The 25,383-nt window shown below is 40.5% G+C and overlaps 2 protein-coding genes across 2 annotated transcripts; both read left to right on the top strand.

Annotated features, from left to right (window-relative positions):
* The first annotated feature begins 17 nt into the window (after nt 1–17).
* Nucleotides 18–21,554, top strand: vat1l (vesicle amine transport 1-like). Its single transcript, XM_012834659.3, has 9 exons — nt 18–1,116; nt 2,350–2,479; nt 3,207–3,422; nt 3,852–3,994; nt 5,231–5,334; nt 6,076–6,131; nt 6,443–6,637; nt 18,863–18,946; nt 19,684–21,554. The coding sequence occupies exons 1-9, from the start codon at nt 887–889 to the stop codon at nt 19,780–19,782; spliced, it is 1,257 nt and encodes a 418-aa protein (XP_012690113.2). The 5' UTR covers nt 18–886; the 3' UTR covers nt 19,783–21,554.
* A 1,545-nt stretch (nt 21,555–23,099) lies between these two features.
* Nucleotides 23,100–25,319, top strand: clec3a (C-type lectin domain family 3, member A). Its single transcript, XM_042707935.1, has 3 exons — nt 23,100–23,208; nt 23,411–23,494; nt 24,689–25,319. The coding sequence occupies exons 1-3, from the start codon at nt 23,100–23,102 to the stop codon at nt 25,084–25,086; spliced, it is 591 nt and encodes a 196-aa protein (XP_042563869.1). The 3' UTR covers nt 25,087–25,319.
* Nucleotides 25,320–25,383: the final 64 nt, after the last annotated feature.

The following is a 25,383-nucleotide window of genomic DNA, read 5'->3' as shown; positions in this document are numbered from 1 at the left end:
ACTCTATTTCCATCCATTTGTGAGCAGAGCGCACCTTTGCCTTGACAATGGAAAGTGCACCTACACAAGACTGAACCATTCAATTCATAGAGTGAGGGGTGAAATATAAAAGCTACTTAGATGGTTTTACCAAAATAAATGGAGAAACAAACTACAAATTTGTAAATGTTGTGACATGATAATGACAAAGGTAATTCTTTTCTATGAAGGCCCTTGTCAGGCCTATGTTGCAATGTGTCCTTTTTAGAACTGAGAGCCCTTGCTAAATTGGTCAGTCAGAAGCCATTTAATGGTGTTGCATGTTTCATTTGCCGTGGATAGATAGTGAAAGGTGTTATTCTGCCTTTGGACTATTAACACTGAATGAGAGAGCTAATGACCAGTATTATAGCAAGCAACAACTTAGATCACTTTAAGTCATATAGCCTATAACTTATTATTTTTTCCAAAGTTCAAGCTGAGATTTTAAAACATTTTAAATGAGCTCTCTATGGATGGAAGCAATTCCCTATCCTTCAGTTTGTAATGGAAACAAAAAAGACATGACAGAAATTACTAGGCTACTGTGTTCTTAGTTGGTTTCACACATTTTAAATATGCCCATGGAGTGTCATCTCAAAACATCAGTCTTGAAGAATCCGATTGCTGTGATATTATCAAAATGATAAATTATAGCAAGTTACCGAAAGTTTAAATCAACGTTATATTTTTAAGTTACACGTGTACACACAGTTTTACGGTAGTCTCCTTTCACAGCGGCCAAATCCGTTCAGCCATAGCAATTTAGCAGCATTTGCTGCACTGTGTACAGGGATACGCAACCTGCGGTAACCACATCGCTGGGAGGGGTTGACGGAACCCGTTAGTTTGCTATCTCAGCCTGCTCATGAAACCCACGGATATGCCAAAGGAGGGAGCGGAGATGACAGAAGAAACTGATCATATGATAGAGAAAAATTGCGCTAAAGAATCAGAGAATGTCGCGTCTGCGGGGGATGCCAAAGAAATGCGCGTCGTAGTGCTTACTGGCTTTGGGGGTCTGAACAAACTCCGGGTAACCAAGAAACCGATGCCAGACCCACAGGAAGGAGAGGTCAAAATTCGGGTTAAAGCATGGTAAATATATTTGAATCCCTGCTAAGTGAACAGGTTATATTTACTTAAAAATGGAGTTAGTGGAAAATAATAGTTGGAACTTTGTGCAACTGGCAGGAATCCAGCAACATGTTGCGTTCGGTATCACCAAAGATCATGGGTCCATAAGTGGGGTGTTGATTCTCATACCAGGTTTTCTATACTCAGTCATTGTTTTTAGGCTATTGTCTTTTGCACTAATACCTCAGCCATCCAAATGGTTTAGGTTTGCGTCAAAGCTGCACCTAGTATTTTATTATGTATTTAATTGATTAAGTACCAAATGCTTTTATTTCTGGCATGTCAGTTGTAGAAAGGAAACGTGCAAGGATAGTATGGGATCAATAATTATGTATATTTGGAATTACATCCACGTTTCTCATGAAGCGTAAGTGCACATAATAATTAATTTAATATCAAGTTTATTTGAATGAGTTGTCTCTGACAGCACCACATACCACTTGTCATGTGTCAGTAAGAGAATCATGGCTCATCATTTCTCGTATGTAGGCCGCTGCTTGACGAAAAATATTTGATAAGCTCGTGGGCAAACGACTTTAAAATGAATCAATCGAAATAGGCTATATGAAATCATCAACGTGGAATGAAATCAGCAAAGTACCAACAACTGTGTACACGCTCACCATCCACTATTTTACGATAATCTCTTGAAAACATTTTTATTCTAAATTTCACAAGGCTTTTGTCCCTGTATATTTTCATGTGCGGAAACCTTTTACGTTTTGTTGATTATGCTGGTAAGTAGGCTATCCCTTTCAGGGATAGAATGGTGGAAAATGTATTACATGTATTAATAGCCAAATGTATGGAAAGGTTTTCTCATAAGTGTGACTACCACAGTGAAAATTATTTAAAAACTGGTGGACTTTTCATTTGAGCTGTTTCATTTGTATATTCTCAGATACATTTTCATTGCCAGTCATAAAAATCTTTATAAAACACTTATAGGCTATATTTAATTCCCCCCAAACGTGTGACCATCATAGTAAAAGGGACTGTTTGAATGAGACAACTAAGACTGATTTAATTAAATAAATAAGTGGGCCTAAAAGCCATCTGTTTAGGTTGCCAGTTGAACTTTCAAATGAATGTGCCTCTTCAATTAGTAATGTAAAGACAAATACATGGGCTACTTGCATGCTCATTAAATGTTTGCATGTTAATGATAGTTTGAGGTATCATTTCTCTTCGCAGTGGCTTGAACTTTGTGGACCTCATGGTTCGACAAGGAAATATTGATAACCCTCCAAAGACTCCACTTGTACCTGGTTTTGAATGCTCAGGAATAGTGGAAGCGATGGGAGACAACACGACAGGATTTGAGGTAGGTGAATCAGCCTCTGATGACTCACTGCTATCACTGACTCTCAGTGGGAAATTACAGCAGGCTTTTTTGTGAACTGCCGTTTTAAAAGCACGCTTTAGAGGAGAAACACTTAGAGGTCATCACTTTCTACCGTTTTTTTTCTTTTCGTTTCCTTTTGTTTTCTTTTGAGGCATAATTCTTTATAATGCATATTTAATCCAAAACAAATAGTATCTATGACAAAATGAAAGATTTTAGAGGTCTTTTCAGTGATGGATGTTAAAAAAACCACATTTACTGTACTTAAAGAGGAGCTAAAGGCTGTGTCTAATGTAGCTTGGCCTCTTACAAAAGCATTAATGGAATCTGTTTTAAAAGTCAGTCAGTGCCTTGAGCTTGCATATTCTGAGAATTCGGATTTTGTGGTAAAATGGTTTGATTAATTTATCATGGGCAACAAATACATGATTAATATAATACCCTGGCTGGCATTGGATAGAAATACATTAATCACATTATTTTAATCTTTCAAGCAACTTCTTTTTAACAAAGACGTGTAACTTAAACTACCCCAGCTGGATAATTCGCCTATTGCCTACATTTGATATCTACCACTCCTGCCTTTATTTTTGATTATACATGATGATTAATGAGTGAGGTGCTGTTATGGTGTGAGGAATGTTCATAATTCAGAGGCCATGTCAGCCTCTAACCTTGATCAGATGGGTGCTGTTATTTTCCACAGATTGGTGACCGGGTCATGGCATTTGTGAATTACAATGCTTGGGCTGAGGTGGTCTGTTCACCACTGGATTTTGTCTACAAAATCCCAGATGATATGACTTTCACTGAGGCTGCAGCCTTTTCCATGAACTTTGTGGCCGCCTACATGATGTTGTTTGAAGTTGCCAATCTCCGGGAGGGCATGTCAGTCTTGGTTCACTCAGCAGGAGGAGGTGTGGTAAGTTACCCGTCCATGTTCACACGTGTGCCATTCTCATAAGCTGTTTAAAGTATAATTGCTCAAGATGGTGACTAATGATATTTTTTGCTGTTGTTCAGCACTTAGGCACATCAATATCAACGTCATATTTATGCCCAATATCTTAAATGCTAGTGACACAGGAGCTAAAATCTTTGCAATTACACCTCTCTCTGTAAATCATTTTACTGTTGGTGTACTTGCGTTCCCTTTGAGACAGCTTGCCTACTGTGAAAGAGATCATTTAATGTAAACTGTAACTTTGTAATGGACAGATACAAAGTATTTCTTTTAACTTGTATAAACTTATATCTACTGCTGTTTTTGAATCTACATAAGCGAGAGACTGAAAAGCATCTACATAAATGTTAGTCACATGATCTCTCCTGGATGGATTGTCTTTTTCAGGGTCAAGCTGTTGCTCAGCTCTGCTCAACCGTTCCGAACGTCACCCTGTTTGGGACCGCCTCACCCTTTAAACACGAGGCCATCAAAGACTCGGTGACTCACCTGTTCGACAGAAACATCGATTATGTGCCAGAAGTGAAAAAGTAAGGGCTCTTTTGCCAGTACCAATGGCTCACTCACGTGGCATGCTACTAAAAAAAATCCATTCTTAATCCTTCCTTTTAAGTCAGTGATAAGATTCCGATTGTGGAAATATCTATAGGAGAATATAAGACGGGAATTGCTCCCTAGATGAAGGGGAGTGGAGTTGTATGGTAAATGCATGCACATGCAAGTTGAATTGGTAATGATAATGTGATTATAGGAGCCACGTCAGTATGGACTGTGCGGATGGAGACATTACCCATAATCGAGTGCGGGTTTGTATGACCATGGTCGCCATGGCAACACATAGAGAGGCAGGGAGGGCATTTCTTCAGGGAGGAGTACCCATAGTCTGTAAATGTAGCAACCAGCAACAGTTGATGTGACAAGCAGTAACAGATGCTATTTGAGAGTCATTCTGACAAGGCTGAGACTGATGTGGCCATTTCTGACCAATCCTCTTGTGTGGGATCAAGCCGGAGGTGCATAACACTGTTATTGATCTCTGCTACTTGCAGAAAAATATCTGAAGCTTTGGTATGTCTAGTGACCAGGGAGAAACATCATCGCAGTACTTGTACACTGGAGTGGTACTATATGTTAAGGAATATCAAAAGAGAGAGAGTGTGAGTGAGGGAGAGACTAATAAGCCTTTCATCTCTGCTACCCCACATTCTTCTCAGGATCAGCAGGAAAGTAAAATTAAATTGGTTTCAAGTCACTCAGTCCACACAGGCAGTGGGCATCACAAGACCACTAAGTCAGGCTGCCACACAAGTTGCCCAGCCAATGGGAAGGCATTAGAACCTCTTGATTAGAGCATGTTCTCATTCCTGTCCAGCTTTTCCAATGCTCTCATTGGAATTCTATGGCATTCTATGAAAATAAAACTACGGCTGTTGGTTGTATATCAACAGCAAGGTCAATGTGATTCTTAAGATGATGTAACTGTATTGTGCCACAGACTGTGTAACAGTTCTTATTTCATTGTAACTCTTTAAAGTGGATACATTGTTTCACTCTGGTGCATACTTTGGGATTAGTATTGCTATGACGAAAGTGGAAAAATGTGTGGTATGAGGGAAGCGTGTGGTTAGATACACTTTGCAGGCTGAATTTCAATTTCAAAAGAGATGTTTCCTTGTGCTTTTATTAAATATTCTGGCCTTGGGTGCTGTGTGCTGCATAGACTGCTCACAAGAGGAGACGCAAATGGAATTTTATGTATTTCCTAGGATCTCTCCAGAGGGGGTAGACATTGTCCTGGACTGCTTATGCGGAGAGAACACTGGGAAAGGCCTTGGCCTTCTAAAGCCCCTGGGCACATATATCCTTTATGGTAGGTATGGTGTCTATGCCATGGGAGATTCATGGTTGTTTCAGCTGTCATCACTGAACTCTCAAAGGTGCACTTTCAGAAAGTTCTACTGAGTTAAGATGACTGTCCTTGTCTTGCAGTCCTACTGTTTGAAAACCACGTAGTCTGATTCAAAATAATTTTCCATCCACATAGAATCTAGTAGACCGCTCTATCCCATAACTGGTCATACATTTAAGTTCTAGCAGTTATTCAGACGTCTTCAGACAGTCACTTTGTTTTGGTGCAGTAAAATGATAAATGTTAGTTTTCACTGTAATCATAGTCTGGAAACTCCCAACCCTCCCTAACCCTAGCTCAGTCCACCACATTCCTGCCCAGCCAATCATCAAGCAATAGAGTGAAGTCGATCCAATCCCATTCAATATCATTTGTAATTACAATCTTTTGCAGTGCGGATGAAATCAGTTGGAGGATGTCAAAACCACAACAAACAAAATAAAGCCATTTAGACAGTCATCCAACACCATTAATATGTATAATATGTATTGTTAACTGTTATCCTGGTTAAGTTTGCTTGTTTGAAAAATACTAATTTTCTCTGAGTCTGTTTTTGTTACCAAGTGACAAAGTCTTGAAAGTTTAATGTAATTAAATGAATTAATTTGTTTCACACTGTTTGTGATCATTTCTCTGTGATATAGTAGCATGGTACTGAATAATGAATTCCATTTTAATTTGATTCTGTCATAATTTTCACAGGCTCATCAAACATGGTAACTGGAGAGACAAAAAGTTTCTTCAGTTTTGCCAAATCTGTGAGTAACTTTTAATCTTATTAACAGTTCTCTGTGCCAAAAAGGTATGTTTCAGAAATAGAAAAAACATTAAGCAACATTATCCTCCCATTATATGAACCAACCACAGGGATGAAAATGTTTCTTTAATTCTTTGAAAAGCATTTCTGTCTTGAAAACACTTTTAGTTAATTACATAGATTTATTCGCTGATTTTGACAGCAAGGTGTCAGCAAGACTATAATGTAACAATTAAACAAAGTTCAATCATTCACCAAGTTTGGCAGTGAGAAGTATAATAAGACTAATGTTGGCTGTGTTGTTTTCTCTAGTGGTGGCAAGTGGAGAAGGTCAACCCCATTAAGCTCTATGAGGAGAACAAAGTAATGGCCGGGTTCTCGCTCCTAAATCTCCTCTTTAAGCAGGGTGGATGCAGCCAGGTGAAGAACGCAGTCCACAAACTCTTTTCCCTTTACAACCAGCAGAAGATAAAACCTCTCGTAGACTCCCTGTGGGCACTGGAGGAGGTAAGATCTACTCTACTGTAAGTAATCAAATTTAGTTCAGTTTGCCTAAATTTTGTCCAGTGTTGCATCATTTTCGGTTCAGGGGGTCTTTGTGTAATCTGACGACACGATGCTAAGAGCAGAACATTTCCATTCTGGTTCATTTACCCTTCGCTATGGTGATAACAGGTGACAGGAAGACAGGGAGCCTGATCAAAAGAAAATGATCTGCAGACCATCTGGATTATGTCCTGTTGAGTTTGTGCCATGAATCACTGTCAGCTGTCTGTAGATGCATTCTCTATCAGATGGTGGGTGGGCTGTCCAACCTGGTCCCATCTACCATTGCTGCTCCCACCCACTTAACTCCAGTCAGCCTTCCAGCCCTCTGTTATGTCTCCTGCACCTCCATCATGGCAGTTTATCCATAGCTCACTGTTGGGAGGTGAAAAAAATATATATATATTTCTGTTTGAAATGTAAATGTGATATTTAAGGTTCAGTGCCGGCGAATCAGATCTTAAAGTAACACTATGCAACAATTTTATACTTTTTGAGGTATGGTTTTATAGGCAAGTAGTTTTGGTACCATCCTCAAATTAATTTTGATAGCATACGGTCATGTGAAGGACAGATAAACACCTGTGTCTTCCCCACTAGCCATCCAGGATATGCCCTATGTAGTTATGTGTACCGGGCTGGAACACCCTGCAAAAATGGAAGAAAAGCTTTCACACACATGACATTGGCAGCTATACTGCCAAAAGACACTAGTTAGTGTGTTGGCAAGCTTCTATGAGTGTCAGCTGGGCTGTTGGTGGTGTTCGCAAGGGTTTTGCATTCCTTTTAGGTAGTTAGCTTGCTAGTTTTGGAACATAACTCCTTATTGCTGCTTTAACTAAGGAGGTTATTGTTTGGAGGCCGGTTTCCTCATTTTCTCTACTGTTGGCTGTGTGGTGAATTTTAAAACGCATGAAAATATCAGATCTTATCTGGTAACCAAGGACTACAAGTAGCTTGTAATGCCCAGATTCTTTGTGAATGGTAGTGTGTTTTCACTGAATGAGTGTCATAGTGACTGTAACAATAGGGCCATTAATGAACACAATAAATACCCTTCAATCAAGCAATTTATTTAAATGATATGCTAACTATCTATATTATTTTATACTTCAACTGCATTCTGATGCTGTTCAAATGGGCTGCGTCCTTATACAGCCATGTTTCATATTTGCCGACTCACAAAACTTTGATGGTAATGGGTAATCTCAAATGGTATGAACTAAGCCTCTGAGGGCGGCTTTCTGTTCCAGACAGTAATGACTTTGTTGTTGACTGAATTGCTCAAAATGTTGCACACAGCTACTGTTTGTTTCCCATGTGAAACAAGTGTTTTCATGAATTATGGCCTATTACATTATATGAATCCTGCACTGTGGCTGGTATTTCTTAGCACTGCATAATGATGGTTGAAAGGGGACTATAATATCTCAGTTTTTGACACCGTTTGGTTTCTAGGGGGTTGAAGTGTGGAGCTTCATCATTGTCTTTCCTTACTTCAGTAGGGACTCATGTCTGATAAGTTATCTTGTGTTTACTCTCCTCTTTGCACCATTGTTTGGACTCATAAATACTGGGACATTTGACATTCTGTGACTCACACATCATCGTATTAGCAGTGAAATATGAATTATGCTCTCACGGATGTCAGTGTTGTGGTGTTGGCTGCGTTGCGGTGAAAACACTCCTCCATTTCCAGTAATATTATTCAGTGGCCATATGCTTTTCGAGAGGAAAATTGCTGCCTTGAAGCGTGTGTAGGCATCAGCGTTTGCAAGCATCATATTTCAGTGTCTCAATACAATTTGCGTGTTCTTCTGTTCAGTTTTGCAATCATGCTTCCTCTGAGGGCAACAGGGGACCCTGCATCTTTTTAGAGCTGCTGTCCTCCATGATTAAGCCCTCTGGTTTAGTGCTTTTTACTGCTCTAATCCACGGTGCTGTGCTACTCTAATGATTCACTTTGGGGTGATTTCCAAGATATAGAGAATGCAATGATGTGCAGTTAAACAATATAACAACCCCCTGATGGTGAGTACACCTTATTGTAATATGTTGTTGGAATAATTGATACAGAAAGTATTCTTGTTGGTGAATCTAGCAGTGAAATTGTGCAAGTGAATGATCCACTTTTGCAAACAGCATTGCAGGAGGCTGTGTGGATTTAGTTCCTCCAGAGAACTTGTATACTAATGTTTCCACCATGTGACTGGATGATATGGGTGGAGTATGAATGCCAGATGATCCAAATGATCAGAAATAATTAAATCAGGACAAAATTGCATTGGGCCATCACTATCAATATCTAGCCCTGGATATCGGGGCCATCAGAAGCTCATACATAATGCCACATTTTTGATATACACTATCTATGAAACCAAGAGATAGGATGCTGCCCATCAAGCCAATCTTAGATGCCCCATGACTTATTGTAGGGCCTCATCTGGCAGTAGTAAATGCTGCCACAAATGGCATTTCAATTCCAGCGGCAAACACTACATAGGTCTCACCGGCCTGAACCCAAATAGCTCCACAACGTCTGTGGAAGCTCGCTAGGATGCAGTGTGCATAGCAGAAGCACTCCATGTAATTCAGAGCAGGCAATTACCACTGCCTCAGCTCTCTCAGATAGGCTGAAGGCTCAATGCCGCAGGACATAGCTGTTGTTATTGGGATCAGCGATGGGGAAAGCCAGGGACAGAACTCACAACTACAGGCTGAAGCACCACAGGATCAGGTACGGGCAGGTGAGAGATGACTGGCAGAACCAATATACTAGCAAGCAGCAGGGGAATGACATGAACATCACTCTTTGAGAGCACTGCCTGGAAAGAATTAGACCGTCTCACAATCCTCAGTGGAGGATTTCAGGGACTGATAGAAAAGAGAAGAGTGAATAGGGATACAGCTGATGCTAAACATCTTTGCAGCTATTCTTGGCTTAAAAATCATTATCTAGATATTTAGATATATCTTTTATGTTGATTTGATTTAAAGAGTTTGGGAGGACTACTGCAATTTTTCAGGATGTCATAAGTCTTTAACAAATTACGTTTTAATGTCAGTGATTTGGATATACAAAGGATATCCACAGAATAATTTACTAGCAGTGCCATGTCAAGTAAATGTTCTTACAGGTCTGCTTATCCCAATGGGCTCCAAAAGCCATCCAGCAGTGCAATCATGTTGCCATGGATTTTTCACTTAAAGGCTTTCAGACTGTTGGCAGAAGCCTGTATGTAAATAATCTCTGACTGCCACTGTGAAAAACCAACAGTAGCTGCTGTGTTTCATTTTGTTTGAGGCAACCTCTGTCTCCACTCATCGAAGTGACAAGATAAAGAAGAGGGAGTACGCGTATTCTTTTGCTGTTGCAAATAGTTCAGACATACTGAGAATGAATGAACTAATGGAGAGGATCAGAGGAACATATTACAAATTAATCTCAGTGGGGAAATGAAGAAAGGTGTTGGATCCTTTGTCTACCCTCTGTCTTTCTCTGAGTGAGATAAAGCAACCTGAGGTGAATCAGATTTAGCCATGCCTATGGCTACCTCTTGCCTTGGGAGACAATAGAATGTCATTACTCAAGAGTGGTTTAAGCTGATCCCTCTTCCCCCTATTACCCCAGGTAGAGATGGCTATCTGGCTGTTTACCTGTATGGCCCTTATGGCCTGAGTCCCTTCTGGGCAGGTTGGGAAATGTAGTTTAATCTCTGTATGACAGTGATGTAGTGAGTATTAGTAATGGTACTGACCTGGCAGCATAAAATGTCTCCTTGTTTACAGATGCATTTCACAGAGTGGACCTTTCAAGCTGCCTTATGAAAGAGTAATAGCTATTTCCCACTATATTTTAGACATGATGCACTCTGCAGAAAAGGGGTCTTTGTGGTAAGAGGTTCTCTTAGCTTCTCCTTTGATGATTGGCTTTGAAGGCACAGGATTCAATTATGCAAACCAATGCACACCCAACACATAAATACATGATGTTCTGTTACTCTGCTAGGCATCTTCTAGGGTCCTGTGTAATGCTGGCAATTTCATCTGAAAGGAGAGGAGTGGAATCTTCTCAATGATGAAATCGACACCCACCACAATGCCACGAGTCGCCCTCGGTCACGTGCCTGGGTGCGGTACTCAAGGAAAATCGGACAAGAGAGTGGGATCTAATTTTGGCTGTGCTGACTCACAGGGGGACTTTTTTAACGCCTGATTTATACGCTGTTGCGCCGCGCGGAAGGGGCATGTCGGCACAGAGAGATAGAGATGGAGGGCTTCTGTTGAGACAGGTGTTGTCAGCATGTGGGCTGCTTGCAGAGCCCAGTGCAGCATCTTCCCCCACTCCTGCACAGACACACATCTCAGCCTCGCCGATAGTGTCAAGCTGGGGATGGACTTGTCAAGCCAGGCCTGATTTAGAGTGTCTGACCTAACCTCATTAAACCCTGCTCCTGCATGCATAGATGTTAACTCTTTACTCCCTCACACCTCAGGCCCAAGGTAAGAAGAAGCCGGGCTGGATTCTACGTTCATACTCATGCTGAGGGAGCCTTTAATGCAGGACAGGGTCTCATCAAATATAAACAAAGCTTTGCATGCACAACTCAGCCCTGTAATTTACAAACTCTTGCACACTCATACACATATGGCTGGGTAGACAAACTCACGCACACACACATGGACTGGTGCACATGGGCACATGCAAACATGCACATTATGTAATGACGGCAGGACAAAGGATACTACACCAGTTTAATTATGCTCGCAAACAGTTATTTTATTGGACTCAGGTGGTGCACAAGCTTAGTCTTGCAGAATATTTGTAGGTATCTAAACCGACTTCTCTGACGTTTGTTGTCATGTTCTCCTTGTCTTGTCAGGCAAAGACAGTGCCGCCCGAAAGTGCCATTTCTTTGATATATTGGACAGTTTTTGTTTGGTTATTTTATATTTACTTTTTTGCATTGGGATTTCTCTTGCTTTTTCATCATTTGAATTTTGTGATGGACTAAAACCCTATTTCATTGCCTCCTCACTCTGATTCTGACCCACCTACAGATGGTAACCCTTCGCTCAGGTCCATCACAAACATAATCTGTGGTTCTGTGCAATGAGGTACCATTCTTACTATATCTAGTGCCCTTATATATAACCATGAAAAGCTAAATATATCGCATATAGTAAATAGTAATCGTGCACAAGGAGAAAGTGATTATCTGTATGCCTCAAGCCTCTAGCAATATGTTTTGTTTTTTTGCATCTTTACAGCCTTCTTTTTTTTCTTTTCTTTTTTTCCTGCCAGGCAGACTCCTGCCGTGCAGTTTCACGTCATTAAACTGCGGTGCAGAATTAGAGATCGGTGACTGTACATCACCGTTGTTCAGTTGCCACCGCTGCTGACATTTCCTCCTTGGTGATGCCACGCTTTGCACAGTTGCCATGGGAACTAGGGTCCTTCGCTAATAAATATGCCAGTGTTTGTTGACCTCTCTGCACAATTGTGCGGTGAGATAGTGACCAGGCTCAGAGAGAGAGAGAGAGAGAGAAGGCCTGGAGGCATTTAAATGGCCACTGACCGGAGTGGCTGAAGAGCTGCTTTAACACTCCCATCTCCCAGATGAGCCTCAGACAGCTCGCATGATGTCAACCGTGGGTTCATTTGAGTGTATCAGTGAAGGCCCTCGTGGGGAGATGGCAAATTGCCTTGACGGCACCAAATATCGCTGTTTAAATTGCTCAGAATGGTGCTCAATGAAACACCTGTAGTGTAGCTCGTTCACACCACTCTTTCAGGATTCTGATTCGTTTAGTGGTGTTTTGAACTCATGGGGTCTTGCCTCAGCACTTTTTTTTAAATGAGCATTACATGCTGAATTAATGTCAGGAGCTGTTGCATTGGTCATGGCCAGCTTACTAATTTAATTGTGCCACACCTGGTGAGACCAGGAGATGTCAAGGATCTTATTAACAAAGCAATCTGGCATGAGTCATTTGTCTTTTTCCTAGTCTGTGAAGGATCTACGTGATGCACAGATATTATTTTATGATTGGATGTGGATTGCACAGATTAGGCGTGATGTTACCTTCGTATTATTTGTTCAGTTGGTTCATATTATTTTGCGCTCAAGAGTAAAATATTTAATATATAATATATAAATATAAAACTGCTGTCAAGAGTTTATAGTGCTATTTGTACGACAGCAACTGAGATTAATTCTGTTTGTGTTACCCAGTTGTCTTTGTGACCAGTGCCACCAATATCTCATTTCCGTTTGTAGTGTTGTCTTCAAGCCAACACAGGGCTGTTACACCAAATTGCATCAGATAATGTAATTCTCCTACCTACCACTGCTTCTCTCAAACAAAAACAAAACAATTCAACGGAAAATGAATAGTGTTGCAAATCGTAATAACAAAAGGGCACAGTTGTCGGTGGAGATTGGGTTTCATATCAGTTTTTATATCTCATATGCTGTGACATGTATTGTTTACAGCACAGAGCACTCCATGTTGTGTGTTTTTGTTCATTCCATATTTCATATTTATCTCAAGTGTGGTTTAAGCAAAACATGTACGCAAAATAGTGAATCATAGTGTTTTTCTTTCATTTGATGTTAAAAGGCAAAATTGGATGAACATGGGTGGGGTGATGTATGTGAAGAGAGGTATGATGTTCCAACGTACAAACTTATTTCAGGCTTAATTGGTTATTTGCCTTGTGTGAACATCATGTTAGGAAGCTTTATCTGCTATGGCCAATTAACATGAATCTATTTTAATGTTATTAGTAATACATATTCTGTATATTATTTTTTACATGAATGTGTGAATTGTGACCTTAAGTTCTAAAATTATATGTTACTAGACAACTCCCTTGGGGTCTAAATCCACTATAGAATTGTGGGGTTTGTCCATCCATTCCAAAATCCAAAAGTGTTTCCAAGTTTACTGAAAACCCCATTTGTTTGAGTGGGACAAATGACTCGGAAAACGGAATTAAGTACATGTCTACGTGTCTTTAGAAACTATAAATGTTACTCAACAAAAGCAACTTTCTTATTTTATTTACAGGCTGTTGTCATGTTCATGTTTGATATCTTGACTGAGGGAATATTTTCAGTCTGAGGGAATATTTTCAGTCAGACTTTTTGTCTCCATTTTGTTCCTTATTGCGAGGGATATTACAAGTGTGTCTTAGTTGGATGAAGGTGGTGACTTCTGCTGGAATCGATTTCAACTCAGTACCCATCACTCATGGCTTCGTTAAGGTCTGCCCTTACAAAGTTACCAGAGATCTGTGAGATTTCCCATTGGCTCATAGTATCAGTAGGGATGGTAATGTGAAATTGTGTGGTCTTTGACTGAATAGACAGGGTGTGCTTTTGGTAAGGAATGTCAGGAGATTTATCAAACTTCACATCCTGGTGAACTGAATGCTTGGCACAAACTGGTATGCTAACAAGACGTGTCTCTGTGTATATCTTTGGAATTTATGGAATTAAATTACTTTTGCTCTTTTTGAACAAGCTTTGTAAGGGGGGGTGGGATATTCCCTGAAACCATAATCAAAGAGCAATGGGTTGAATGCCCGGAGCCCAGTGCGTGGGATGAGAACCAGCAGGGAGACTTTAGCCATCACCAGCCTCACAATCTGCTCCATACACACATATGGTGGGCTTGCCTGCCTCGATACCACTGATTCATGTGCAAGCAGATACATACCAATGTAGCAAAGGCCTTACAATACAGACATTATTTAATTATAATCTTGAGAAAAGCATCCACAGTCACAAAAGCACAACTCAGTCAAATTGCTGATGCCCTTGACACATTATTTCCTCCCATACATCATTTTCATGCCAGCTTGAGTCCGTCTACCAACGGCTGAACGGCTGACTGGCGCTCAACCACTGTCCTATTTTTTTGTGTTGCATTGTGTTCCCTGTGTGCCTGGATTGTGTAATGTTTATTAAATACGTGAATGAAGAACTTGACACAAAGGGGCACATTCATTCTGGGTTCACAGTAAATTAGATAACGCCTCGCATCACTGGTGACTAGCCCCTCAGTAATCGTGCGTGGAGAAATGGAGGGGTAACTGTAAAATGGGGAGGGGCGATTCCGTAAATCCGGCCTGGATTTCTCTCTGCGTCATTCTTTCTGTAATTCCACTACTCTGGTAATTGTGATCATCAGTTAAACCACCTTTTTTTTTTTTTTTTTTTTAGGCTGTTAAGCGTTTGTATAGAGGGAAAAACAGTGAGTCCACGTTGCCCCGCTATCCTGAGTGTCCACTGATGGCCGTGCCTTCCCAGAGTCTCAGTCTGGATCATTCTCTGGTTTTATGCATGAGTTCCCCCTCAGTTCCCTCCACAGCATTTGAAAAGGTTCAGCTCCTAAATCTGCTTTAACAAGTGATTAGGAAGTGAAGGGAGCCGTGGTGAAATGAGAAGAGATTTTTGGAGCAGGGCTCTCACATTATTGTGCTACACTTTAGATTTTTGGATTCACACCTCTGCACTGAGTGCGTGGACATGGTTATCTGTATATTATGGTGTGAATCTGCCATTTTGAGGCAGTGTGTGTTCGCTGTGAAAAGTTGTCCTTGACTGTCACAATGCTGCCTGCCTGCATATTGTAGGAAACCCATCTAGCTTTTGAGAATCCACTTCAACAGCCCCAGACTCTTTTATGTAACATGAGCCAGTGCCAGACATTGTCATTGTCTGCTTTCAGTTATAGTGGATCACGGTCAAATAAAAGGGCCCTTTTTATTCCTCTGACAAGCATCAGATATGTTTAGGATTTTGCCCCTCCCCCATCCCCAATAGACTTTCTTTCAGTAAAATAACAAAGGCATTAAATCTAATTCCACTTCTCCATGGCTGAGGGGCACAAACAAATGACTGCTTTTGAAAAGCTGCGGAGGAAAATCAGATCTATCATGCAGAAACTCTATCTTGCTCTTCGTTGTCCTGATGTGTTTGTCGGAGAAATGTGATTGCAGTGTTGTCCCTGAAAATACTTTATTCTCCATTCCACAAGGGCATTTCCTGGTTTGGAGCATACCTTTCACTTGTTCCATCAAGAAAGACATATAACATCCCCCTTGACTATGCAACATGGGCAGTGGGATATTGACTGTTGCTAACATCACATTTGCCTCTCGCGTCTTCTAGTGATTAGATTGATTAGAACTGGATATGTCAGCAAAAGAACTCTTGTCTCCCTACTAACTAAGTGACCATGTACTGCAATCAGACTCCACCAGCAAGCTTGATCAGGAAACCGTCCCTGTATGGTGTTCTCTGTGTCAGGTTCTCTGTGACAGACCCCCGACAATAAAGCAACACTTGGTCCAGTCTGACTGATCTGCATTCTTAGCACCTAAAAGAAGCTCTCCTGGTATTGACTGAAGGGGCATGTCTGTGGCTCAGTGGCTTGATTCCACCCACACAAAGAGAAACTCCTCTGTGTGAACATGGTACCTTTTCCACAGTGACATTGTGAAGTATCATTTTTAGACGCACCAAGGAAACGGTGTAATTCCAGACAAAGGACTGCGTTCGTAGGACATTCCTGTGGGTCACTTCTGAGTTTTCACACCTTTACCCTAAGTTACTATGATACAGTATGTTAAGGCCATGCTGCCACCTCTAATCATCATATCCACCTAGTACTTTAAGTACTTTAAGTACTCTTTAAGTACCCTTTCCAGTGTATTTAAAAGCCAAGTATATACCTCTGTTGTCACTGTCATAATATTGAAAGAACAGTGAACAATATTGTTTACCAATATTGGTTCTGTATTGTTCATGAATTAGTTCAGTGAATTAGTTCTGTATTGTTCATTAGAATTTATTTTGAAAAACTATATCAATGATGATTTTAATCTATGTTACATTCCAAGAAGGTCATGTTTCTGAGACCACCTTGTTTTGAACCTCTCTGTTTTACCTTGGTGTTATCAGGAATCATATAGGCAGAGCACTGTATGTTTGAGAGAGATAGTGCGATCATTGTTATGACTTATTTGTGTGCATATGTTCACAGATATATTTCCCAGATGTTTCCCAGAAGACATCAAGCTTTAGATTGGCCTGTCAAATGTTATACACAAGAAAAAAAAAATTGCAATCACGTGAAGCTATTTGCACGCCGACGGCTGAGATGAAGTAGATAGTGTTTATGAAGCGCTTTCTCAATGATGCGTTTGATTGTGTTCGCCCAGAACTGCTCTTGCTGCTTACGCGTGATGGCCACAGCGGGCCCATTCTTGAACAATCAAACCCCCCTGATAGCTGGGCGGCCTCTGTAATAGAGTTGAGGGGAGTTTGCCTGGTGTTGCCAGCAGCAGCAGTTCAAGATGCAATAGATGCTGGATGATTGATGATGAGTGTAACCTTAGAGGCAGGGAGTCCCGGAGATTGATCAAGACAACAGTGGGCGCTGGTATAGGCCCCCAGAGCTAGACAAAGTCTATGAAACTTAAATATAAAGTTGAAATTGTCACATTTCTCAGGGACTGCTGCGGCTGAAAACTCAAGATAAGGGCCGCTGGCAGTCAGCATACAGTGTGTTGTGTGGAGCAGAAAGTAGAGGTCTCCTTTCTATGGAAGGCTTGAGAATATATGTACAACCTCCTGTTTAACGTGGCCACAGAAAACTCAAATAAAAGAAGACATGGTCAGAAATTCTACTCACTCCTACAATCAATTGAGACTTGTTTCTCAGCTGGAAGTTTGTAAATTGATATCATCACAGTTGGAGAGGAGGCCCTCTCTTCTCATTGCTATCAGATTGTCATGTCATTCCATTACAATGATGAAAATAAATGATCTAAGGAGATGCATTACGAGATGAAAATGAAACATTAAAGTTAAAGTAGTTCCAGAGATATGGCCATCTGCTTCTAGTATGTAACAGACATAGCATAATAAGTCAGATGAAAATTGATGAATAGGTTGGCATGTGGGTGTAAGAATCTCAGTTTTGGAAATCAGTATGTGTCTGATGGCTGCTCACTGCATACTCAAGTGCATGGTGCCTTGAGCATTTTGGGGGATAAAAGTTAGCTGCCTTTTGCAACACAAGCCGGGCATCAAGCTCAGGCCCAACCCAGACAGTGGTCTTAGTGGCCGTTTGTCTGTGGACGTCTGATGATATTTAGCTAGTCAGACTGTGTTTGTGTTGGTGTAGCCATTAGCTTTCTCTCTGGGCGTAAAAGAAGCACTGCCTTCTGCCTTCACCCACCTGTTTTGTTTGTCAACCCTGTCTTGATTTGCGCAGGCTTTTAATGAATAAATGTTGCAAAAAGACTAGAGGCTTACATAATCCCAGTCCAAGGTATTTGAAAATATATCTGATCATTCTAGTATTGCAACTTGAATATTTGAACTTGCATATGTACCTTACAATTGAACGTTTTAGCTATGTTCCAGTCAACATATAAATATTAATGAGGCAGATTAATGTGGGATTTCTAAATGTAGCTTCAGTACTGTAATCCTATCAAGTCAGTTAAACATTGACCTGGTACTTTCGTGTAAAGTTGAGTTTAGTTATGCGAAAGAGATCCATTCAGCATTTAACAAATGGATTTGTCAACCCATTTTGTATATTTATCATTGTGCTTGAGGAGCACAGTAACATTATGAATCTCTGTGGCTTCAGTTTTTCAGTTCAGCTGTGTGTCTAGCAAGTTACAGCTTAACACACAGATGTTCTTGAAAATCTGGTTGAACTTGTGTTTATTTTAGCTGTTAAATCACTTATGTGGGAGTTTGTTCTGCTCAAAACAGATACAGGAGCGTTCTCCCTCATTAGCCTGTCAGAACACCAGGTAGTCCAGCTCTTAACTCATGTTCTACACAACTCCACTGCCACCCACTGTGCACTTTGAAGCATTGCATACCTTAATGGGCAATAGTTGCTGCAGTTCTAAAACGACATGCCTATTAAAATACACTGCCTGTGATATGTGTGTGTCTGTCTCTCTCTCTCTCTCTCTCTCTCTCTCTCTCTCTCTCTCTCTCTCTCTCTCTCTCTCTCTCTGTGTGTGTGTATGTGTGTGTGTGTGTGTGTGTGTCTGTCTGTCTGTCTGTCTGTCTGTCTGTCTGTATGTGGGGGTGTATAGTATGTTTGTGTTCAAGGCAAATGGTATTTCTTGTGTTTGATTTGCAGGTGAAAGAGGCTATGCAGAGAATCCATGACAGAGGCAACATAGGGAAACTAATCCTGGATGTGGAAAAGTCCCCCACCCCTTTGGTGACTTAGTCTATTTATTCTTTTCAAACCACAAACACTTTTCAGTAGTTAATGAACTTTGCCATGATTAGCTCTCCATGATTTCCATGTGAAAATTAGGAAGTGTAAATTACACTGTTACTACTGCTGTCACTGTCTAAGGCCAGCGAAACTGTGTGTGGAACTGCTCCTTAAGGGAATAGCAGTTTGACAATTGTGTGAAGGAGGCTACAGAGGGGAGAGGCTGGTGACAGTGAACACTATCCCTATGCTGGAGCAAATAAGATGTTTCCATGGAAACGTCTCAGCCTGAAACCCATCTTAAGGGGAAGCATATGCAGAGATAATTGCGAACACAATCATTGTTTTATAATCTGTCATATGAATTTGACCAGTGAGAATTAGCATTGGCCTGTCGCCGGTACTCAATAACTCAATAACAAGGTTCAGACATGCATCCTAATTATGAGTGACGGAGGACTAATGGAAATATTGATATTTTAATACAATTGTACACTGTATAAGTAGTACTATGCCCTCTCTTTCTCTCTCTCTCTCTCTCTCTCTCTCTCTCTCTTTCTCTCTCTCAATTGCTTGGAGAACTGAGATGCAAGAAAGTTGTCACTATAATGACTGGCAGGGACATGTTTGGTTTAACACTTTAAAATGGGAATGTCTTACATCATCCTTTCTCAGACTGTGCTCTCTGCTGTTAAAGACAGCTTGGTCATTATGTTCTCCCCTCTCTCATGCTGTAGATGGCTAATGATAGCACAGAGACCAGTGAGGCAGGCGAAGAGGAGGAAGAACATGAGGGGGACAATGACAACAAGGAGCGCATGCCCTTTATCCAGTAAGCCCTGAGCACTACACTGGGGCCTAAGGAGAGCCGGAGGAACCAGAGACTATTCCAGGACCTGAACTACGCACCCGTGAATCCATGCTGTTGTACAGTGTATGAGTGTGTGTGTTTGTACTGTAGTTGCGTTGTCGACTAGTTTCATCAACATGTGACATGTTTGAAAGCAAACTTATGAAAAATGTTTCAAAACATATGTTTTGACTACACAAAAATTCAAACAAAAGTGCCATTCTCCAATGCAGTGTTGAAATATATTTTAGTTGCCAATCAAAATATTGTTAGGTGGTTATCAGTTTCCGTGGTGTTGGGGGGGGGGGGGAGAGGGGGGGTCTGCACCAGTAGGAGTTTGGATCTTGTTGTTTTGATATGAGAGTGAGTGAGTTGCCAAGTGAAAAAAGAAAAAATAGTAGAATAAACACCTTTTAAAAGATTTCAGTGGAAGGATGACAGTACTGTGTTTGACTCTTATGTGATACTTCTGAAACTTATTTCTTAAAAACACAACCTGATATAGGAACTCACCGTTCATTTATGCATTCTTGCATTAAACATTAACTTCTGTTATGTGCCACTTAGCATTTGACTTAATCCATCCTGCAGTAGTAAAAAGGACAACTGCTAGTGCCTTTGTGTTGTCTTGGAGTTGAATATTTCGAACTACTTTCCCCTCATTCCTTGTCATTCTGTAGAGCCTTAATTTACATAGCATACCCTGTACACTGTATTTCATGTGGTATTTGTGTGATTAGATTTTTGATTAGCTTCTGTTAAAGGGCAACCTCCTAGCCTTATTCTATTTCGAGACAAAAAAAATCAGTGTGGCAGTGAGTGATTGTCTTTAATTTATTCCTTTGCATTGTTGCCATGCTGTGTCATGTTTACTGTACCTTCTGGTGCCTCTGCATGTAGTGCCACACAGAAATGACATAGGCCATTTTCACATCATGAAAAGCTAACCCTGCTAGAACATTCCACTCACATGAAGCAAAATATTTTTATGGTCCAAGTCTGTTATTCTATTTGTGCCAGAAATGCTTCATCGTGCATTGTGCAGAATGCACAGACAATTCAGACTGACTGTGTTTAAGTATTACTCAGTAAGGTTCATATTGTAAACTTTATTACCGGTACACACAAACCTTTTTACAACAAACTCGTAGTTTTAACCTAAGTGTTTCTAGTTCACCTAATGTGGTTTAGATTTAATCAATAAGTTCTAGAATTACCTCAGGTGAGCAGAATCACTAGAGGCGATTATGGTTATTAATTTTGTTGAGAAGGTTCTACTTCTGAATGATCCATTGGAATATCAAATCAGGAACAATTTTAATGACTTTCAAATCACCCTTCAGAAGAACTACATTTGTCTTCAGTCAGTTACAGATGAACTCAGAGCAGATCATTAGATATCAAAATATGCTTGATGTACAAAGGTGCAGATGAAGGATCTATAGCGCACAAGAATCTGACTGTGTCCCCTCTCTGTTTGCCTTTGTGTAGTACTGTGGACAAATATTCTGTTTGTGAGTGACAGAGTGAAAGTGTGAGAGTAATGTTTTGTCAGAATGGGTAATCCATTTGCCTTAAAAAATAAACATTAAAAAAATAGTAGTCATATATGGCTATTTCATAGGATGTGTCCAGGTGCATATAGATGAGAAAATATCAACAAATGTGTGTGTTAGTCTTTTCTTGTGTTCTGCTTTACTTATGTTGTTTGTAGGCATCCTGTTCTTTTCACCTTAATAAATGGATCTGCATAGCAAACATTGCACATTGTGGTGTTTAATAAAACTGTAGTGTGCCTGACGAGACATTGTATATACTTGTCGCTAGTGTCTTTCATCTGTTGGATTCACAAACACCATGCACTCTGGTAAAGCTGTGGTAGCAATAATTGCAAAAGCAGGAATGGTAAAAAAAAAAAAATCTTGGCACGATGTCCATTTATTTCTCTTCCTTCACACAGCAGAAATGTAACCAATGACCTTTCTCCCTCATAAAATGTCGTTTGTGTTATCGGATTAGACACGTAAATCATTATTCTTTGTGTTATCTTCCATCATGCTGAATTCAACCATTCAATGCTGTAGAAGAATCCGGTCGATTATATTTGAATCTCATTGGTCGTCTGCACTGTGGCAGGGGTTCAATAAATAATGCTGTATGAGTCGCCTCAGCCAGTGACGTGTGTTGTATGAAAGGCTTCTGTGGTTTGGGTGCCATGAATATTATGTTGTAAACTGTTCTGTCCTAGTCAGTATGACTAAGTATCTAACACTGTTGGCAAAGACCTATGTTGTCCCTTGAAACATACCTCTCTTTTCACATATTAAATATGTGAAAAGACTGAGGGTCTTTATAAATTATACAGCTTTCCATATATTCCTCCGTATATTCATTTAGTCATAGCACCAAGGCACTAAAAAGTTCCTTGAGTCTCCTTGTTTTAATCGACAGTTTTTCTATACACCTCCCTCCTTCCATCTCATAACATCACATCCTAAAAATAGCCTCCTCCACAGGAACACAGAGGTGAACCTCCTCAGCAAATATGTTTCTTATAAAGTACCTGAAACAGAAACCATACTATAAGTACTATAAGAACCTCTTTCTTGAAATATCTGCACTAATGATGCTTTTTTATTATAGAACATCTCAATTATTGATGCAAATAACACATTGGGAGGGGAAACTGCAAATAATCATAACTGCTATAAATGACCATTAAACTAATGACTAGTCTATTGGTAAAGATTGTACCTTCTTTCAAACAGCAAGTTTGCATGGCATCACATGGCAGTTATAGTGGCTCTGGTATGTTTTGGAGCCACGGTGAAGGGGGGTTCCTTTGATTGCACAAAGTTGCCATATATACATTTCATGGTGTTACAAAACAGGGTTCATAACTGGAGAGAGCTGCCCATTGGGTCTGTTTACTGTACTTGCACATCATGTAACAGTGTGGCAGTCAATGAATTTACAGCTTGTTTGAGCAATGAATGGGGGAAAACTACTAAATGAGCGGCACCCTAGCACAGGTAAATATTTATGAATGGGCAGAAACAGGGCAGCGATTGTTCTCACTTCGTCCCAGGTATTCTAATCCCCCTTGATGTCTCAAGGGGGCATACACAGGCTCTACACTGTAAGCCAATGAGATGCCAGACCCTTACTGTGCAAACCTGCAGCCCCCTATTTGGAGAGCTGTCTACAGCCCCCATATTTGGAGAGCTGTCCAGAGTGTCAGGGAGCTTCTTTCAGTGGTATAAACTGAGCTCCAGTGTGTGCCAGACTCTAATGGCTGCAGCGATGGCGTGCCCAAAGCTCCTGATCCTCCTGGTACTCTGCATGGCCCTGCTTCAACATGGGGACAGCATGCCCTCCCGCTCCAGGAAAGCAGCCCCAGGTCGGCAGAGAGGTAACACACATCACACAGTAGAGGTAGGACAGCCACACTTTCAAGGATAGGTGGGTGCTGAGAACATGTTTTAAGACTAACGGAACAGTTAGGAGGTATCCCACTCACACATTGCCTGAGAGTCAAGTACAATTGCAGCATGAATTTAGCTCATTTTGTTATAGTCCTGTTTTTACCTCTTTTTCTTTCACCTGAAATACAGCAGATGAGGAGGATATGAAGACACAGATAGACAAGCTGTGGCAAGAAGTAAACTCTCTGAAGGAGATGCAAGCTCTACAAACAGGTGAGTGTCCTTGTAGGGTCTTTGTGATGTAAGAAAAACCCCTTCAAATGTATTTGGGTGAATACTTAAGCTTGCCGTCTATAGTTCTGCCCTGATAATTGGCTTTACATTTTGTATATAACTTTGCTCAAGTTATACTCGATTGAAAGACACTCGCCTTGTGACAGGACAAGGCAAACTTACTTTTGGTAAACTGACATGGATCTTGTCTTATGAGCTGTATCACCTCCACAGGGAAACCCGCATTCTGTGTTTAGAATTTCTCCATAACTTTCTTACAGATCCCCAGTCACTAATCAGTGCATAGGAACAGCATAGTGTTCCTACGGCTCAACTAGTGCCAGGTGTGAACAGCACTGTCATGGGTTGTACACCCAGGGAGCACAATTACGGATAGAAACATATATCCCTTCACTATGCTGTAAATTGTTGTGGATTAAGTGCATGCTAACTGCATTAATGTGAATGTAAACTTAAATGTACATGTAAATATTGAACACTAAAGAGGGCTTCGCGGGTTGAATTATGAGAACAATATCTCCAACAGAGGGCGCCAGCAAACTTAAAGACCATATTACATTTAGAGCGGTTGACAATGCACTCTTCCTTGTGATCTGGCCATGTGAGGCTTTAGACCTTTAGATTACTGCATTTGATACTAAGTTTACATTTTTCAGTTGCAGATTACATGCAGTGCATTATAGATGACAGTTTATTTCCTCACAGAACGGTCTTCTGCATCAGGCTTTATACAGGTCAAAAAAAATTGGCATCTGTCTGAACTTACTTCTTTGAAAGGGTTTGTTTGTTACTCTGGGAAGACTTACTTTTTCCAAGATAAATTGAATGTTTAGAGATGCTTAAAATATAAGCAAATTTGAATTTGAGCTTGTTGTGTGCTTCAAACAAGGAAACTGGCAAGAAAAGTATTTATTTGAACAAGGATTGCTAGTTCTGGAGGATACTGAACAGATACTCACTGGTGTGATAAACTACAAAGACTGGGCTAATTTACATACATATAGAGTCATTTACTAAAGTGACTAAATTGAATTCATGAATGAGTTTCAAGGAGAAGTACTATACATATTCTTACTTAAATAATTAGTAGCCTATCCTTCATGTCTATTTCTTATTTGTCAACTTGCCAACCTTTCTTTCCGTTCTATACATTGTTGTTATGCCCTTTTCTAGTTTGTCTGCGTGGAATCAAAGTGCACAGGAAATGCTACCTGGCCATTGAAGAGCCCAAACACTACCATGACGCCAATGAAGACTGCATTGCTCAAGGTGGTACACTAGCTACCCCACGTGACATGCAAGAGAACAATGAACTGAGAGAATATGCCAAACGGAGCTCTATGGGTGCCAAGGATTTCTGGATTGGTGTGACAGACATCGTTAAGGAGGGCCAGTATGTGGATGTTAACAGCATGCCAGTCACTTTCTTTAACTGGGACAAGTCCAAAAAACAACCCACAGGTGGCAAGAGAGAGAGCTGTGTCACTCTCTCCCTGGCTGCACAGGGCAGGTGGCATGATGAAGTCTGTCGCAGTCAGAAGAAGTACATTTGTGAATACCTAATTCCTTAATGTGGTGTCAATACAGAATGCAGTTAATACACCCAAATTTGTCTGAAGAAGCAAATATACTGACTTGTTTTACCTTCACATCCAGGTTGTCTGATTTTCATGCTAAACAAAATTCACATTCCTTGAAGATGTCAGCCTCTTATGTCAGTAAGCTATCAAGGATAGTCACGGCATTATTATTATTATTATTATTATTATTATTCCATTGCTGCTATTGTGCAAATGGATTGGCAGGTAATGTCAGGACGCAAGATGTTTAGGAAGTGACGCAAGCCTCTGTTAACTGAACTCTCGCGA

The sequence above is a fragment of the Clupea harengus genome, chromosome 6, assembly GCF_900700415.2.
Source record: "Clupea harengus chromosome 6, Ch_v2.0.2, whole genome shotgun sequence".
Taxonomy (NCBI): Eukaryota; Metazoa; Chordata; class Actinopteri; order Clupeiformes; family Clupeidae; genus Clupea; species Clupea harengus.
Note: the sequence above shows the minus strand (reverse complement) of the source record. Positions and strands in the feature narration are given on the sequence as shown.

Bases quoted from the DNA above. Each gene is read 5' to 3' on its own strand.
- vat1l (XM_012834659.3), top strand. From the start codon at position 887: ATGAAACCCACGGATATGCCAAAGGAGGGAGCGGAGATGACAGAAGAA. The intron at 3,423-3,851 runs GTAAGTTACCCG...TGTCTTTTTCAG, and splicing joins ACTCAGCAGGAGGAGGTGTG to GGTCAAGCTGTTGCTCAGCT. The intron at 3,995-5,230 runs GTAAGGGCTCTT...TGTATTTCCTAG, and splicing joins TATGTGCCAGAAGTGAAAAA to GATCTCTCCAGAGGGGGTAG.
- clec3a (XM_042707935.1), top strand. From the start codon at position 23,100: ATGGCGTGCCCAAAGCTCCTGATCCTCCTGGTACTCTGCATGGCCCTG. The intron at 23,209-23,410 runs GTAACACACATC...CCTGAAATACAG, and splicing joins AGCCCCAGGTCGGCAGAGAG to CAGATGAGGAGGATATGAAG. The intron at 23,495-24,688 runs GTGAGTGTCCTT...GCCCTTTTCTAG, and splicing joins GATGCAAGCTCTACAAACAG to TTTGTCTGCGTGGAATCAAA.